Genomic DNA, 18,150 nt, shown 5'->3' on the forward strand with positions numbered 1-18,150 from the left:
CATCCCCGTGATCAGTGGCAACTCGGACCACTGTCATCTGTAGATTTTTGATTGGCTGATTTTTGGAAGTCCATCACCAGACCTTTCTCCCTAGTCTGTGTTAGGCTGGAAGCTCCGCTGGAAACCTTTTAAGTATCACAGCAACACACAGGCCTCCACTGACAGACGGGTTGTGGCTGGGCTGTGCATGAGGTACACTGGCCAGGAATCAAACCCGGGTCTCCTGTGTGGAAGGGGAGAATTCTACCCCTGACCCACCATTGCCTCCTCCCTGAGGGATTAGGGGAAGCCTCTCCTGTTCCCTGTCAGCCCCTCATCCCCATCCCAGGTGTGTCAGGCCCTGCAGGACTCAGCCCCTGCCATGGCCTTGACTGCCTCCTCGACACGACTGCCTCCAGTAGCACCAGATTGCTTGGACCGCCAGGCAGTTGGGGCCAGGTGTGGAGGGCCTGTGAGGATGTGGACGGTGAGGGCCAGGGCTGCAGCTGCTCCTTCAGTGGCATCTGCATAGAGAGCCTTGGTTCTTAGCAAGAGGCCTCACAGCCTGTCAGCCTGGCTACGTTCATTTCCAATTCAATGCTCCATTCCCTGAAAGATGATTTAATCGCCCTCTCAAGGCACAGGGACCTTGGAGAAGGGGCTGTGTGGTACACATCGTACCCAGAAGTGGGGTGAATTGAGTGCTTATAGTGATAATAAACCTTTCACGGGCACTTTGCAACAGCCTGTAATCCTTCCCTGTGTTATCCCGTTTGCTCCTCATGCTGTCCCTGGGAAGACGTCAGGACAGGGACTCATCCCTCTTTGGCGTCAGACAGCTAGGTTGAAATTCCTACTGTGTCTTCCTGGGCCAGCTACTGAACCCCTCATCTGTCACGTGAGTGCGTTAATACCTGCCTCATGGAGTTGCTGGTGCTCAAAAATGGTAGCAAAACTCCTGCCATTGTTGTTAGTATTCTGGGTGTTCTGCGAGTCAAGAATTGACTTTCTGTTTGCTGCAGCCTCCCTCCCTCCCTCTTTCCCACCCTCCTTCCTACTGCCCACCAACTGGTCTCACCTGCTCCTGATGAGCTCACAGTGTTTCAGTGCTGACGATACAACAGTGGAGAAAGCAGACAAAATTCTTTCCCTCAGAGAACTTGCAATAAGAAACTAAATAAGTAAGCCATGTAGACTACCAGCTGGTGGTATAAGTGCTCTGAGGAAGAATACAGCATGGATAGGAGGTGGTTGGAATGGGATGAGGTAGAATTTTCAATAGGGTGGCCAGGGAAGGCCTTACTGGTCAGATGAGGAGCTGAACAAAAACCTGAACGAACTCTTGGGAGCAGCCTTGTGGGTGTCTGAGGGAGAGGGAACAGCCTGTGCAGACAGCTCTGAGGTGGAGTGGGCCTGGAATGTTCTGGCAATACCTGAAGGTCAACGAAGCTGGGGTGGGGTGAGTGAGTGGGAAGGCCATAGGATGGGGCCACGGTATGAAGACCTGGCTTGTCCTCTGACTGAGACAGAAAACCACCAGGAGGGTATCAGGCACAGGAGTGCGTGGTCTGACTTTCAGTTTTTTAAAGAGTATTTTTTCCTCCCAGATGGCCATTGTATAAACTACTTCCCAGGTCTAGGATGAGGAGCCAGTGTCCAAAGGAATGGAGGGTCATTAACCTGAAGACAGACATGGAGCTCTGGGGAGGGGAGGCTTAACTTAGCTGCTGCCCAGTCTGCTGGGAGGTGGAGAGAGGACACTGGTGTCCCCATTGCTGCTGGCCCTGGCAGGCTCCCTCTACCCTGATGCAGTCACCCCGCAGGTGTGGAGCCCGTGGTGACCTTGGTGCCCGGTTCAGCCTGACAGGTGTCTGTGGGGTGTGCCTGTGGGTGACAGGCCCAGTCAAGTGAGAGGAAGTGTGGTGACAGGTCACAGGAAGGGGATGCCCTGCGTGGCAGCCACCTGGCACGACTTGGCAATCCAGACGTCCTGTTTGGGGTGTGGGGAGGTAACTTGGCCTGCCCTAAAGGGTGCGCCTGGGTGGGGTCTGTGAGGGCTCTGGCATTGGGGTACAGGACTTCTTTCTCTAGGGCAGCACCGCCTCCCATTCAGAACCTAAGGTCAATAACGTCACCCCCGCCTCTCCTTTGTAAAGCAGTTGGTGCTTTTAGGAAGTGCTGTCCTCTAGGGCTCTTGCAAGAATCAAGTGTGGTAGAGAAGGCAAGACGCATCCGTCTTTACAAAGAGACACTGAGATGCTGGTCACCCAGAAAAGCTGGACTTGGACTTGGGAGTCTTTTCACTCTCAGAGCCCTTCCTACCGTACCACAGACCAGAAATTCCCAGTGCACTGGCTCCAGTTCCAGAAGGATCAGCAGAGGGCCTGAGGCTGTGGGGTCTTGGGATTGGGATGAGCTTTCCAGCATGGGGCCAAGGCAGCTGTCACTTTGGGGAAGGCCAGGGCTCTCTGATGACAAGAAGGGCTGCTGCTGGCCCAACAAAGGAGCATGGGTCATGTGGCACCGTCCTCCGAGTAACGCCCACATCTCAGCTGAGTGTCAGGCCCAGGCAGAGGTTTCTGCCAGTCCTAGAAGACCCTGGGCTGGGCTGGGATAGCAGAGGAAACTTCTTGGGAGTGACCGATGAACTTGGCTCGATTTGGAGGAATTGCCAGGTTGCGGAAGCAACAAAAGATAAGAGAAGTAGATCAAATGGGGGTCATGTCTGGGCTTGGTGGGTCCCTGGCTGGGTGGGGGAACACTGGGCATATTGCTTCCCCATTAGGCCCTCGGTTTGATCATGTGTGAGGTGATGGGGTGAGGAGGGGCTTTGGAATCTTAAGGGATTGCTGGTGTCACGTCTCAGGCTTTGACCCTGTGATTCAAGGCAAGTGCTCAGACTTCCAGCAGGTGGGTGGCCTTTTACCTTGTGTGCTGAGGGACTGCTTCAGTCAGGCCCTCGGCCACAGATGACACAGGAGATGAGGCCTTCTGGGGTCCAGTCAATAAGAAGTTACTGCAGGGCTTACTGCTAAAAGGAATGGGGAGAAGGCAAAAGGGTTGAGGTCGGGGGCCCGTGCCCAGCCCTGTGAAAGGCCGCCCGACTCGGGTCCCCAACCTCCTGCACGTGTGTCCTCGCGCTGTAGCCCTCTCCACCTTCTGTCTGGGCCCTGAGGTTAGAGGTTGCCCTGTGTGGTCCTAGGGGAGAACAGCTGGGCAAGGGCAGAGGGTTACAGAGCCCTCAAAAGTAAGGCCAAGACCCCTTTTCAGGGAGCCACAGGGTCTATACATTCTGGAACAACCCTCCCCCATTTCCCACCCCAGTCTCATTTTTGTTCTATTCCTCCCTCCTCTGTGTTCCCCTCCCGCACCCAAGACATCTCTTCTCAATTCCAGAAGCTCTGGTCATCTGTACTCCTGGACTGGGGTAGCAGTCAGCAGGGTTTCTCTCCCTGACTCACACACATGCTCAGCACAGAGCCATTTCCTGGAGGAAGCATCGGGATCAGGGCCAGGGCTCTGCTGGCACCAGGGGATGCCTGTCTGGCCTGCTTGGGGCTCCTCCCTGTGTGGTTTCTGGGTCCTTGTCTGCGATGCGAGGTGGCAGGGGATGGATGGCCGTCTGCTTTGCCATGCTCAGTGAAGCACTGTCCCCCTTTGAGGCCGTGTCCTGTGGAGCATAGCCGAAAGAATGGTGTGCTGGAGCCCAGGGCCAGCCTCTGTCTTGTCCTTAGTCTCCTTATATCAGAAAGAGGAGGTTGATCTAATGGGTTCAGAGTCAGAAGGGATCTAAGAGGTCACTTGTTCCAGTGTGGCACCCCATCTTGCAATCCCTGCCCTAGTTGTCCGGAGAGGTGATCACTCAGACCCTGCTAAAACCCTTCAGAACCTGGGACATCTTACTTTCCAGGGGCCCATTACCTAGTTGGAAGGTAACAGCCGTTAGAACCTACACTCATTTAACCTTCATCCTGCCTGTACCTATTGAGGCTTTTCTCTGGGCCAGCGTCCCTCTGGGCCACTAGCCTATGACATGTACAGCTGTAACTGAGCACCCTGCGAGGCAAGGTGCCCATCATTGGGGGCTATGTAATTGGCTACTGTAAGTGCTGTGTGCCAAGCACTGTGCCAAGTGCTGTACATCACTTATCTCATTTAACCTTGGCACCACCTTACGGGGGTAGGCACACTTATCCCCATTTTGGGGAGGCTGACGGAGTTAACGTGCCCACAGTCACCAGCTTGTAAGTGGTGGAGCTGCCCTAAGAACAGGTAGACTTTGACTCCAGCCCAAGCTCTAAGGCTCTGTGCCTCCCCCTGAGAGGTGTCAGCCCTCAGTTGCCCTATCTGTAAAATGGGGATATTCCACTGCCTGTTGGGTTTAGTATAAGGTTCGTGCAAGATAATGCAGAGAAAGCACTTACTTTATTGCCGGCACCCGGTTCTGTCTTGATAAAAGATGGCTGTAACTGTTATAATGGGCTCTGCCCTTTACCTCCCTCTCCTCCTGTGTCCCCAGCAAGGCCACTTGTCCCCTCTGGGCCTCTGCTTCCCTTTCTCTGGAACAGGAGATTGTGATACCCGCACCAGCAAGAGACATGCTTTGGCCAGAGGGAGGTCAGTGGGGAGAGGGGGGTCCTGTCCCTCCAGACAGAATCAGTAGTGTGGCCGGCTTCAGGCTGCATGGAGCTCCCACACCTCCAGTCTGCTCCCGCACGTGGTAATTAAGCTTACGGCGGCCAGTGTAAGCAAATAATAACAAGGGCATTATCTCCCTTTAGTCTGTGCTTTTCTTTCCTATCGTAAAGTAATTAAAATAATGAATGCCTTGTAAAACAATAGGTAAGAGGGCTGGCAAGACAGCATTATCTGCCATATACCTCTTGTGCTGTGAATTACTGATGCATTAAAACCGCTGGGACTGGCCCGGACTCCCTGCCTCCCCGCCTTTCTGAGCTGATTTTCCTCCTCCCTCCGGGTCTACCAGGTGGATGGAGCCTGAGCCTCCATGGTTGGGAAGCAGAGAGCTTAGCCCCCCAGGCCCCCCAGGAGTGGCCCTGACCAGTTCAGAAGCATCTCTAGGAGGCATTGCTAGAAAGGAAACACAGGAGCCTTTGATGGGAGGCCTTCTCCCTGTTGCCATTTCAGCAGTCCTCCCCGCCATTCTCCAGTCCTGAAGGAAGCAGGTAGTTCTGTTCCTGGGTGAAGGAAGTGACCAGGAAGGAGCTGGGGGTTAAGATCCATGGCCCGTTTCGAATCAGGGCAGGAATCAACAAGCCATACCAGGATGGTGAGGAACGGTGGTTCTCAAAGTGGGGTCCCCAGACCAGCAGCAGCAGCATCGCCTGGGAACTTGTTAGAAATACAGATTCTTGGGCCCCATGCCAGACTTACTGAATCAGAAACTGGGGGTGGGGCCCAGCCATTTGTGTTGTAACAAGCCATCTAGGTGATTCTGGTGCGCGTTAGCATTTGGGAAGCACTGATTTACAGTGTCAGGGTGGATTTCCAGTGGCAGGGTGGCGTGAAGAGAAGTGAGAGGTGGTGGGACTAATTAACTAACGTGTATTACATGGCCCACAGACAGTGCCCGGGGGGCAGGTGAGGCAGGGTGGTCCCGCAGATTGTAAATTCCCTGGGAGGAGCAGACCTGGATTTTGATCTGAGGCAGCTCCCGGATCAGGGTTTCTGCTTCCTCCTGGACAGCTGCTTGTACAGAATCTCCACGTGGCGGATACTGAGGGACCAGAACAAGTCCTAACAGGCCACTGAGCCTGAGCCTGGCCTAGGAGACCTGGGCAGCAGTTTCCGCAGATATGGGAGGTATCCCTCAACTACGCCCACGTGCGGCCTCGCCCTCCCAGCTCACCTCTTGGGCTATTCTAGCTCCCTGAGGCCTAACACACTGGAAATAAAATAGAAGCGTCTGGCTGGTCCTCCTTCTCTCTTCCCAGCTTCCCCTGAGGCCGGGGAGACCAGAGGGAGAGAGCCAGGAGCCAGAAGCAGCTTCCTGCCTGCGGTGACCAAGTCCCGGGCAGGATGACTCATTCTGTGTGCCCCGACCGCCTGCATCCCACCCTCCCTCCTTCTCCCCCTCCTCACTGCAGAGAAAGATTTTCACCCTTGTCTTGGCTTCTGCCTGCCTCCCATCACCCCAAGTCCCCATAATCCCTAGTGTTGGTTTGCTTTGGAAATTAATTCTAGAGTTTTAAATGATGAGCAGAATTTGCTAGCATCTTTTTAAACGTCTGCATCTGTTGTAATAGCCTCAGTGGATATTTGAATGGGGGGCCCGGTGAAATTTAAATAAATAAAAAATAACATGTTTTTAGTATAAGTAGGTCCCATGTAATATGGCGGTTCAGATCCACCCAGCGGCTACATGGGAGAAAGACCTGGCAATCTGCTCCCGTAAAGATTACAACCCAGAAAATTCTACGGGGCAGTTCTGCTGTGGCATATGTGGTCACTATGAGCTGAAAATTGACTTGATAGCACCCAACAACACCACAACCCAATATCTGCCACCTAGTTATACTAAAAAAATTATTTGTTGCTTATTTGAAATTCAGATTTAACTGGGCAACCCTAAGTCTGGGCTCTGTAGCCAGTGAGGGGCTGATACTCATTTTTTTTATTTCATTCATTTATATTTATTCAGCCAACTCTCTGCTAGGTACTCTTTGAGGCCCTGGGGATACAGCAGTGAACAAGACAGACAGAAATCTCTGTCCCCACAGAGCTTGCTCTTGTCTAGTCGGGGCGGTAAGTGAAGTCAGTGAGTTATAGAGTATAGCAAAGGCTTTAAATGCTGTGGAGAAAAATAAAGCAGGAAAGGCAATGCTGTTGGAGGGCAGAGTTGCAGTTATAGAAGGGTAGTCAGGAAAAGCTTCATGGAGAAGGTGATATTTGAACTAAGGCTTGAAAGAGGTGAGGGAGCAAGCCATGACTCTCTATGAGGGAAGAATGTTCTGGGCAGAGAGCAAAGACATACAATTTAGGGCTGTTGTGGGACTCTGTTACCTGATGAAGTTGGCTTTGTTTCCTTAGCACAGTTTAAGCAATTAAGGAGGCATTTCTTGTGTTCTGTAACTGAAAAGGTCTGGTGTGGATTTCAGGCACAGCTGGGTCCAGGTGTTCAGATGGTGACACCAGTACTCTATCACTTCTACTTTCCTCTGTGTTGCTCCATTCTCAGTTCAGGTTTGCCTTTCCCACTCTTCTAGCAAAACCACCTGGCTTGTGTCTCATGAGACTGCTGTGGGTCATGTGACCACTCCTGGCCAAATTGTTGTTGCCAGGGGCTAGAATGGTCTGATTGGCCAGTCCCCAGTCCTGGTGCTAATGTGGCCATAAGTGCTTTTGACACACGTAAACTGAGATAGGGGTTTCCTTATAGGAAACCTAGGTGTGAGATGGCGCATGAGTATAGGCAGGCGAAGGCATGCCCGCCAAACCTCCCTCTCAGCTGCTCTGTGTCTGGCCTGGTTGCTTTCTCTCTGAGGCTTTGGGATTATTTTCCTGAAAAGAGGACAAGAATAATCTCATCCTTCTTTCTCTCATAAAAATATTGAAAGAGGAAGTAAAGAAAATATTAAAACGGAAAAGCTTTTTAAAAAATAAAACAATAAAACCATACTCCTCCCTCCTCCCTCTATCCAGAGTTGATATGGTCCACTGTTCAGAGCACATTCCTGCATAGCTTTGGACACCACCCCCCCAATCTATACAGACATCATTACACTCCCATGTGCGTGCACACGCTTTCTCACTTAAACGTGTGTCAGGGGCATCCCTGCGTCTCCACACGGGTGTCACGTGCTCCACGTGCCCAAACTGCACGTGGATCCTGGTACACGCGCACTTTCTTGTGTGCAATGCTCAGTGCTTGCTGGCCCTTGTGTACTCGTTCACACACACCCAGCCCTTCACTCTGCATTGACACCCTGGTGCTTGCTGGCCACACATTAGGGCCACTGGGCAGACATAGTGGGCTAGGGATCCCGTTGGGCTTTGATTCTTTAAGGGGAATGTTATGTTTTTAAAATCTAGTTAGTCCTTATGTCTTAACCTTTGTTCTGTCTGTTGCCAGGAGGCCCAGAAGATTAACAATGGCTCAAGCCAGGCTGATGGCACTCTCAAGCCCGTGGATGAAAAAGAGGAGACGGTGGCGGCCGAGGTCGGCTGGATGACCTCCGTGAAAGACTGGGCGGGGGTGATGATATCAGCCCAGACGCTGACTGGCAGAGTCCTGGTGAGTTCCCAGTGCCCTGCCCTCTCAATGAGCCTTGGTGTCTGTTCTCTGATTGCTTTGTTTATAAAGATGTGATGTCTTCACTGGGCCTTCTCTATACCTTCTCCAGGACTTGGGCTGTTGGGGGTGAGGGACAGTGAGTGCCTCTGTGTTGTCACAGGGGAGAGGCTGTGTTCACAGTGCACACCTAAGCCAGTGCTTTGTGTGGCATTGTGCTCTGTGGAGAGGTTGGCAGAGAGAGTGGACCAGTCATGGGCAGAGGGGTCTGTTGGGGATAGGATACTTCCTCTACCTGGAGAACAGATGTGCACATGCTATGCCATCATGGAGGGGAGAATGGGGACAAGGAAGTGTCCACCCATAAATGCCAGAAATCATCCAGGGACTTCTGAGAGCTAATGTGTGCGTGTGTGTGTTTGGTGCCTTATGGGAATGTTCTGTTGTCCTGTGGCCACCAGGGAGAGAGCCCCTCTTGGACAGTTTCCTGATGTCCTGGACTGTGTGAACTGGGTCCTGCTTACAGTGGCTTCCTCAGTTATCCCAATGCGGAAACTCATGGGCAGCCCACCTGAGGCTGCCTGGGCCGTGCTTGGAGCATTGCTCATGTGCCCTTGTACTTGACTAGTTGTCTCTGAGGCCCGTCTGCAGCCAGGGCTCATGCTACCCCTTCTCTGCGTTTCTTGTCTTCTCTGGGATCTTCTTGGCATCACTGGCTGGCCTTGTGAGCCCTGGTTTCTGCAAGGATCGTGGGTGGGACAAGCCAATAGTGACCAGCCATCTCAGCTTGCCTGGCACTGAGGAGTTCCTGGGGCATGGAACTGCCAGTGCTAAAACTGGGGACTCCTGGGCCAATGAGGATGAGTTGTGCACGCTAGCCAGGCCTGTGGTCCTGCAATAGGTGGGTTCCTTCCTCAGGGGGTCACCTTGCCAACCAACTTTCTTGAATCTGTTCTCGGTGAGGAGTTTCCCTGAGAACAATGTTGCATTCTGGGTGATTTCTCCTTGTTTTTTGGTGATTCTGGAAGCTGTTTTATGTGGGCCGCCCTTGCTGGGCCTGAAGCTGGGGCTCTGTCAGGAGTTACTTATCTCATAGACAGAGGGACAGAAGGACCAGGGATGTCCTGACAACTGTGTGGACCAAAGACCAGGCAGGGGCACTGGACAGTGCATGTCCTTACCTGCGACATTTGTGGCAAAAGGTCAGCGAAGAAGCGAATGTTGAGGTTTGAAAATTTCATTCTTCGGAACCCTTCTCGGGAAAAGCTCTTTGTTACATTTGGGATAGCTCTCACAAACTGCTTGCGGAGAGGAGTAAGATGCTGAATGCCAAACTTGGTCCCAGCCAGCCTTCAAGGGGGCAGGCTTCTGATCACTGAAGGACTCGTTTGCTGAATCTTCTGGTGGGTCTGAATATGAAGCTGAGGCTGATGTAAATGGGTGGCAGATAGAACGGGGAGAAATTTAAAGCTGGGATCTTGGAGGAGGAGGGAGAAAATGGTGGGAAGACTGAGCGGGGAAACCCCAGGCCCGGCCGGCCCAGGAGAGACTTGGCAGCTCTGGAGTGTCTGATGAGGGGATGTCTACTTGCTGTGGAACCCCCCTCATCTGTCCCCCTTCCTGACTCTTTAGTAAAGCTCCCACTGCTCTTTTATGCTTGTATATGAGTGGGTTCTGCGAGGGGAACTTAAGGAGCTATTGAATTCTGTGTCTGGAATTCACGTGGGACAAAATGAGGCTGCACATTCTATATGGACAGTGGTGATGGCTGATGAGGGCCAGCTGACAGATCGGACACACAAACGTGGGCCAGTGTAGACAATTCTACTTAACCTCCATCAGTATCAGGGAACAGTTGCTGAGCATGGACCCTGGGCCAGGCATTTCTTTCAGCCCTGTGGAAAACAAGAGACCATCCTGATTCCATTCCACTGTGTATGGAAGTTGTAGCAGGAGTGACTGGAGACTAATTGCACTGAGTACAAGCAGCGTGTGTGTGTCTGTGTGTGACTGTGTATGTGTGTGTGTCTGTCTGTCTGTGTGTGTGTATGTATGTAAGGAGCAGGGGATTGACAAAGCCCTCGTAGCAAGGAAGGTCCTTGAGCAGAAACTTTCAAGCTAAAATGGACATATGCTGTAGCCCCCGTTCTTTATGAAATCCTTAAGTATGGTAGAGAAGGTATAAAAAATAAATATATACACAAGCTTGAAAACAAGAAAGGGGCCTCTTAGTGGGCCAGAAGCTGTGAAAAATACCTACTGAAACGGAAAGCGTCTGAGCCAAGCTTTGAAATGTAAGATGGGATCTTGAAAGTCCAAGTTGAGGAGATCATTTATTTCAAGGTGGGGGAACAGCCTGAGCAGGGAAGGGTGTGGAGAGCCAGCTGGTGAGGTGCCGGGGCTGCAGACACAAAGGCATCTGACGGGCAGTCAGACTGGGAGGTAGGCTGGAGATGACTTGTGCGGTCTTTAAATGCCCGCTGAAGAATTTTGCAGGAAAAGGAGATTTTGAGGACAGCGGAACGTGATTGGTTCTTTTACAGACAGAGATGGTAGGAAGAGGAACGGGCTGCCTGTTCGGAACCAAAGCCGTGTTTGTTTTGAGCCGTCCTCATGTTTAGCCCTGCAACGATGGGACCGAAGCAAGGCTAGACAGCCAGCTGCTCAGTTTCCCTTTTCAATTTTTAATTTGTTTCCCCTAATGCATGGCTCAGGCGCTTGGCCTCCGCATCTGGCCCCTTTCTCACCTGCGTCATTGACACAGGTGAGAATCACAAAGCTGGTAAGGCCCAGCTGGGGACAGATTCTCCAGGACAACCTCAGACTGTAGATTCACCTTTGGTCTGGATCCTCAGGACCTCTCAGGTGAGACATCATTCATTCATTCAGTGTTTATTTCTCACCTGCCATGCACCATGCACTGTCGTTTGCATCGGGAACAAAGCAGGGAGCAACCGAGACCCAAGGATGTGAATTATTCTTGTTCATAGCTAGATATACAGTTGTAGAACTCAGTTAACAATGATGAATGCTGATGATGGGTCACCCATGCTCTTTTATGGTTAACACCTAGAGCCTCATCCTCAACGTGATAAAAATTCCTTGACCCCACAGCTTCAGGTCTCAGCATAGTCTGCCTTTGCCTTGCCCCTCACGCTGGCACTTAGGCTCAGCTGCACAAAAACAGCAGGACGGCACCTTCTCTTGGAGCATATGGCTGAGGGCCTCAGTATCAGTGTGAACACCAGGCTGTCCAGGGGTACTACTTCCTTTTTTTTTTTAATTAAAAAAAAATTCTGATATTAAAAATAATGCATACTTATTTTGACGATTTGCAAAATACCAAGAGATAAATTTGACTTTGGGATTTAGCGTTGGCCCACACCAAGGGACGTTTCAATATAGCAGTCAGTGTCATCGGTCTTTCCCAACTGGGTGTTGTTGTTGAGGGCTTTGTTCACTACGTTTCACGTTGTTCCCTGCTTTATGCACAGACTCATGGGGTACATAGTTGTTTGTGTTCCTCCTGGTGAACATCCAGTGAACACTCTTAAATTGGGAACTGGATCATGTCTCTTTTTATAGTGGCTGCTTGGAGTCGAGTTGGTGGCCCATTGAAAATACTCAGGGCCTCAGGGTTTACATTCTGTGTATTCATTGTCTACCTGCTACGTCTCATCTCCTCTTGTGCCCCATCTGCCCTGATTTCCTTCCGCTCCTATTATGGACATGTCTGCAGTTAGGTGTGCCATACGTTTTTGTAAGCCAAATTAAATCCTTTTAAGAATCAGGCAGTATATAAATAAAGAGGGCAGAAATAAGGAAAGTAGACTTTTTTTATAATTTGGCTGTACTTTACAAAATCGAAAGCCAAAATCAAAATTAGAGATAGTCCAGTTCAGGGATTGGCAGTTTTTTTCCATAAAGGGCCAGATAGTAAATATTTTAGGCTTTGTGGGCCATAAGCCCCTGTTGTGACTACTCAACTCTGCCTTTGTAGTTCAAAAGCAGTCAGGGACAATATGTAAATGAATGGATGTGACTGGGTCCCGATAAAACTGATGTACAGGAACAGGAGGTGGGCTGGGTTTGTTCCAGGGGCTGTGGTTTGCTGATGCCTGCTCTAGTTCACCCCCTTGTTTTACAGATAAAGAAACGGAAAGGCAGAGGAAGGAAGGTATCATGTAACACAAGAGTGACAGGACCAGAGAACCATAGTTCCTAATGGGGAAAGTTACAGACACAGATATACACAGGGACAAATATAGGAACACACATACCCACTCACCCCATATATATCACCACCTTGTTTCTGAATGTTCTAGTTCATTTCCATGTTGATATCAGAGTGACTATCTATAGAATTTTTGCCTTCCATGCAGGTTCCATTCCCAGCCAATGCACCTTACATGCAGCCAACACCCATCTGTCGGTAGGTGCTTGTGTGTTGCTATGATGTTAGATAGGTTTCAGTGGAGCCTCCAGGCTAATATGGGCTACAAAGAAAGTCCTGGCAACCTATTTCTGAAAAATAATCCATTGAAAACCCCATGGATCACAGTGGTCTGACCCATAACCAGCCATGGAGATGGCACAGGACTGGGCAGCGTTTCCTTCCTTTGACTATGGGGTCACCAGGAGCTGGGGCCAACTTGATGGCAGCTAACAACAGCAGTGACATCTCCTTAGGAAAACTGACTATGTCTCATGGCCTGTCAGAGCCTTATCCCAAGGTGTAAGCAGTGTGTATACTGCCTGGACTGTACTGCCATCCCCTTTATGGGTTCGGTTCTTTGTGTCTGTCTTCAAAGACTGGCCTCACCATGCACCTTCCAGCCCCTAGAACAAAGATGGGGCCCTTCGAATTGCTCCTTTTAGTTATTTCCCCACATGCCCATGTAAACGTGGCTCCAGGGAACATAGGTACCGAATTCTACAAAGTGAAAACACATACTGCTGGCTTTAATGTCTTGGGGATGATTTATCCGTGTTAGGAAGGAAAACTCCAGTCTTCCCTTTATCTTCCTAGATAGATCATATGTGTGGCATTTTACATCAACAATATATACAGAGCCTGGGCCATTCTATCCTTGTCTCATAGGGCCCAATAGAAGATTTGTATCCAGTACGCTTCAAATAGCAATAATCCCTTTGGTTTAACAGAGTGAAGTAGTTGTGCGTGGACTGCTGTGCTGTGTGTATGGGAAATGGAACCACTTGGATAACGTGGGGTGCACAGGGGCCCTGCACATACTCATGTATGTGACGTGCATTGTGTTCATCTTCCCTTTAGGTGGCTCGTGGCGCTGCTGACATTTCTCATGAGCCAGTGGGTGCCTGGTGGCAGATTCACACACAGCTCGCATTTCCATCCCACCTTCTCCTCCTCTCATTTGCACTGTCCTCACCACTCTGGTATATTTTAGACAAATCCTATAAAATTCTTAGATCATCAGTAAATGCCCTGTGTAGCAGGGAGACCAGAAATCTCACAAGAACTGTGTTTTTGTTTTTTCCGCTTAAAAGTACCCTCACATGGGGCAGGTATATGCTGCTCTCTGCGCTGGTGTGCATGAATTGAGATTTTATTTGGCTCGTTTTAGCCCCTGTAAGGTAGGCTTCTGTTTAAAGGAACCACATGGTGGTTTCCCTCCAGAGCATCATCATGGCTATTGTTTTATCCTGTGCATAGACACAGAGTTCATATTTTGGGTATGAATCAAAAAGTCAAAGAAGGTATATATTCTTCACAATATTAAACATGATAGTGTGCCTTTATCTGATGGAAGATGCACTAGATTGCGCTAAATTTATTTGTGACCCGGGATCGTTGGGTGGGAGGACAGCAGTCAGGAAAGTCCTCAGTTGAGCAGCAGGCTGATTGAGGTAGTGAGCTGCTCGTCCTGGAGATATTCAAAGAGAAGCAGGATCACCCTCAGTGATGCCGTTGCTGTCAGATGGCTAGACTTTACCTGTGTTTCTTTAATTGGGTTCCACAGAACATTAAATCCAGGAGATGTTCCAGGATAAAAATGGTTCCCTGGTAACTTGAACAGACCTCATTTCTCATCCCTTCCTCAAGCTTTTGCCAATGCTATCAGCACACAAAGGCTCAGAGGAGTCCTGAGTGCTAAACCAGGGAGAATTTGCCTAGCATTTTCCGTTCTTATTTTACCAGGGAACTCTTTCCCCATGAAACATCTATGGATGTTTCGAAGAATGGAACACACTTTGGGAAATGTTAAACCAGCAGAGGGGATCGGTGCACTATGGCCCACTGGCCGGATCCAGCCCGCTGCCTGTTTTGCCCGGCCAGCCAGCTAAGAATGTGTTTTACATTTGGTTTTTAAGAAATCAAAAGAGTAATATTTTGTGACATGTGAACACTGTGCGATTCAGATTTCAGTGTCCATAAACACAGTTTTATTGAAACATGGCTCATTCATTCGCGTTTGGCTGTGGCCGCTGTTGTACTACAGTGGCCCAGGTGGTCTGTAGAACCGGAGGGGCTGCTGTGAGTCGGAGCCAACGTGGTGGCCACTGGTTTGGTTCTTGGCTGGTCGCGTATGGAGGAAGTTTGCTGACCCCTGAACCAGACGGTGGAGGCCTCCCTCAGCCCGATGACCCTGTCCGTATTCCTCTGTGGGTGGCAGGCCAGCAGCTCTCCATGACACAGAATCTGTCTTCCTGTCATTGCTGCCACAGGCGACAGTTGCCATCTGGTCGACTCCAGCTCGTGGACACTGCATGTGTGGCAGGGTAGCCCTGTGCTCTGTAGGGTTTCCAGTGGTGGATTTTTCAGAAGCAGATCGCCAGGTCTTTCTTCCAAGGTACCTGTGGGTAGACTTGAACCTCCAACCTTTTGGTTAGCAGCTGAGAGTGTTAACCATTTACACCACTCGGAGACTCTTCTTATTGCAGAGACATGCCTAAATTTATTTCCAGAAGCTCAATTAAATCTGACTGTGGAGAGAGGGGCACGGAGGTCAGGGGCAGGGGGGCCCCAAGTTCCACAGCAGGTTTCCAGCCGGGCTCAGCATACGGATCTCCATTTCCCAAGGCCAGTGGGAAGGCATCTGGGAATGTGTAGCAAGCTCACTCCCTAGACTTCCCCACGACCTGCACCTGCTTCAGGAAGTCTCTCGTCTCCTGCAGTCAGTGCATCCCAAAGCCCAGCAGGCAATGCAGAGTCTAGTCCTTACCCTGGAGGAGATTCCTGGTCTGAGCCTGTGCCAGGAGCCCCAGCCGTACTGGCTGCTGGTCTGCAGGCCCTGCGTGCTGGGTGCTGGGTTTCTTCAGTGCATTCTGTAAAGAGCAGCTGTTAATTTTATTAGCTGGTGTGTTGGCTCCTCAGGCCTCGCCAGAGCTGCTGCAGAAACGAAGGAGAGTTGCAGGAATCATTCCTCGGGACTCTATGGAGAGAAAGAGCCTCCCGGCCCAGGAGCAGCCTGCTCATCCTGGCCATCTGGGCTCTGAGGGCAAGTGCCTCTGTCGCTGTTGCCCTCTCCTCTGGATGCCTCTTTCTCCTTCTGTCACATCCATCTGTCCTTCTGTATTGGTTTCCCAGGGCTGCTATGTAAAGTGCCACAACTGGGTGCCTGAAAACAACATTCTCTCACAGTTCTGGAGGCAGGACGTCCAAAATCAAGGGGTAAACAGGGCCACGCTCTCTCTGGAGGCTCTCGGGGAGGACGCTTTCTTACCTCTTCCATCTTCTAGTGGTCCCAGGTGTTCCTGGGCTTGTGGCAGCATCACCCCAGTCTCTGCCTCCCTCTCCACATGGCCGTCTTCCCCGTCTCTCGTTTTCTCTTCTTGTAAGGACCCTGGTCACATTGGATTGGGCCCACGCTACCCCAGTATAGTCCTCATGCTAACTAATTACATCTGTAAAGATGCTGTTTGCAAAGAAGGTCACATGTGCAGGTACAGGGGATTAGGACTTGAACATGTCTTTATGGGGGACACAATCAACTGGTAACCCTGTCCACTCATCTGTGTCCATGTATCCATCTATCCACCCAGCATCCATTTATTGGTATTTCTCGGCACACAGAACTAAACTTAGCACACAGTCAGCAGGTGCCTAATACATAAAAGAGTGCTTCCAGTGTCTGGGCAGAGAGACAACCAAGCCGGCCTTCCTCTGCAGGTCCACCCTTGCCTTGGTTCTATCTCAGCTTCTGTGTTGGGGGCTGGGACGTAGGAGCCCTTCCCCTTTGTCATTCTAGCATTATCTGAACTAGAGTTCCTCCTCTCTTTTGACCTCTGTCTGGATTTTGTGTGTGTGTTTCTCAATTGATTGGAACTAACGAGGAGGATAGGTGAGCATTGGCGCCCTGGTGGTGTAGTGGTTAAGAGCTCGGCTGCAAAGCTTCCAGTTCCTGTTTTTCTTCTCTCCCTGGGACATGCATCCTTGGGAAGGAGGAGATATTGGTGCCCCTTAGGACTCGTAGGGCCACTGTCTGTTAGGAACCTAGCCTCTAAGGTCGGGTTGCCAAGTGCCAATTCCACCACTCTCTAGATATTTTACCCTGGACGAGTTACTTCACCTTTCGGTGCCTCAGCTTTTTCATCCTTAAAATGGGGTTTATAATAATCCCTGCCTCTTAGAGTAGTTGTAAGGATTTGGTGAGGTAGGACGTGTCACATGTTTAGAAGGACGCCGTTACCTGGTTATTGCTTCGTGAGCATTCATTAGCTGTTAATGTTATTTTTGTTATTGGCCCTGTGAGCTCGGTTGCCGTGCCCTGGAAGGAATGGGCAGAGAGTGGAGGATAAATCCTCCCATGGGGCAGAGATGAGAGCAGCCCCCAGACCTCACGAGACCCAGACGTCCTCTGACAGTGTGGACTGTCTCTGGGCATGGCCATTTGTAAGGGGCCTGGGTGTCCCAGACAGGCCCTAGTGTGGGTCCAGCCCGGTGATGGTGCTTGCCCCACACACTCGCTAACTCAGGCGCGTCCAGGCTCTGTCCTCACTGAAGCTGGCTCATGCCAGCCTGACTCACCATTGTCAGTCTGGCCAGGAAATTCTTACTTCCCATAGCCTCTGTGAACAGGCTGGGGGCTGAGTGGTACATTGCTGGCCTCGTGTGTCACAGGAAACCCCTTGGCAGGATGACAGTTGAGTCCTGTGGACAGAGGATCAGGTGCACTCACTGTGGTCTCAGTGTCTGGTCCTCCCTGGATGTGGGGCGAGGCTGACAGGGCAGAGACAGGGCTGGTTTCCAGGAGGCACCAGGACCAGTATGTGGGGAGAAGGGCTTAACGTCTGTGTTGGCGGCCAGAGACTACAAGTTCATTGAAAGGATGCCAGAAAGTGTGCTAAGTTATCCGAAGATAAGGACACAGAGCCTACCGTCCGTGTGAGGCAGCTCCTCTGAGCTGGTCACTGCTTTCTTCAGCTCATATTCCTCGAGCACCTACTAGGTGTCAGACACTGCTCAAGGCATTGGACATGTGTTGGTTTTTCCAAGGAAACCCACAAAGCGAAATCACCTCAAGTGTTGAATGTGAGAATGTTATGCTTGCGTTTTGCTCGGATGCCTTTGGGTGACGAGGTTTTTGAAATACATTTTGATGATAATCAGAGCTGTGACCTGTTGGGCCTTGGGCAGGCCTGGGAGCTCAGCTCTTCTAATCCTGATCCCACATCATCCCTTATTCCTGTACATTTCTTGCAGCTGGACCCAAAAGTCCTGAGCAAATGTGATTGTATGGCTAATGTTAACTCCCTCCTTCGTTACCTCCCAGTAAAAGCTGGCGGCCCCTGGAGGCTTTGTAGGAAATGGGATCCGTGTTTGGAGCCTGACACCTCAGCCTCTCACCTGGGAGAAGAGTTTTCCTACAAAGCTTATCCCCAGAGTCTTCAGAGGATGCCGCTGGTTTAGGGACTTTATTTGTCAGGAGCCCCTGGGTGCT

The 18,150-nt window shown here is 50.8% G+C and overlaps 1 protein-coding gene across 12 annotated transcripts in view; it reads left to right on the forward strand.

Moving 5' to 3' along the window:
- Positions 1 to 18,150, forward strand: part of KCNMA1 (potassium calcium-activated channel subfamily M alpha 1) — a 916,342-nt gene that overhangs the window by 259,278 nt on the left and 638,914 nt on the right. For all 12 annotated transcript variants that reach the window (XM_049856146.1, XM_049856148.1, XM_049856139.1 and 9 more), the window contains one exon: positions 8,072 to 8,233. In XM_049856146.1, coding sequence (XP_049712103.1) covers positions 8,072 to 8,233 — 162 coding nt within the window. The remainder of the gene's footprint in view (positions 1 to 8,071; positions 8,234 to 18,150) is intronic.

The sequence above is a fragment of the Elephas maximus genome, chromosome 16 (genome assembly GCF_024166365.1).
Source record: "Elephas maximus indicus isolate mEleMax1 chromosome 16, mEleMax1 primary haplotype, whole genome shotgun sequence".
Taxonomy (NCBI): Eukaryota; Metazoa; Chordata; class Mammalia; order Proboscidea; family Elephantidae; genus Elephas; species Elephas maximus.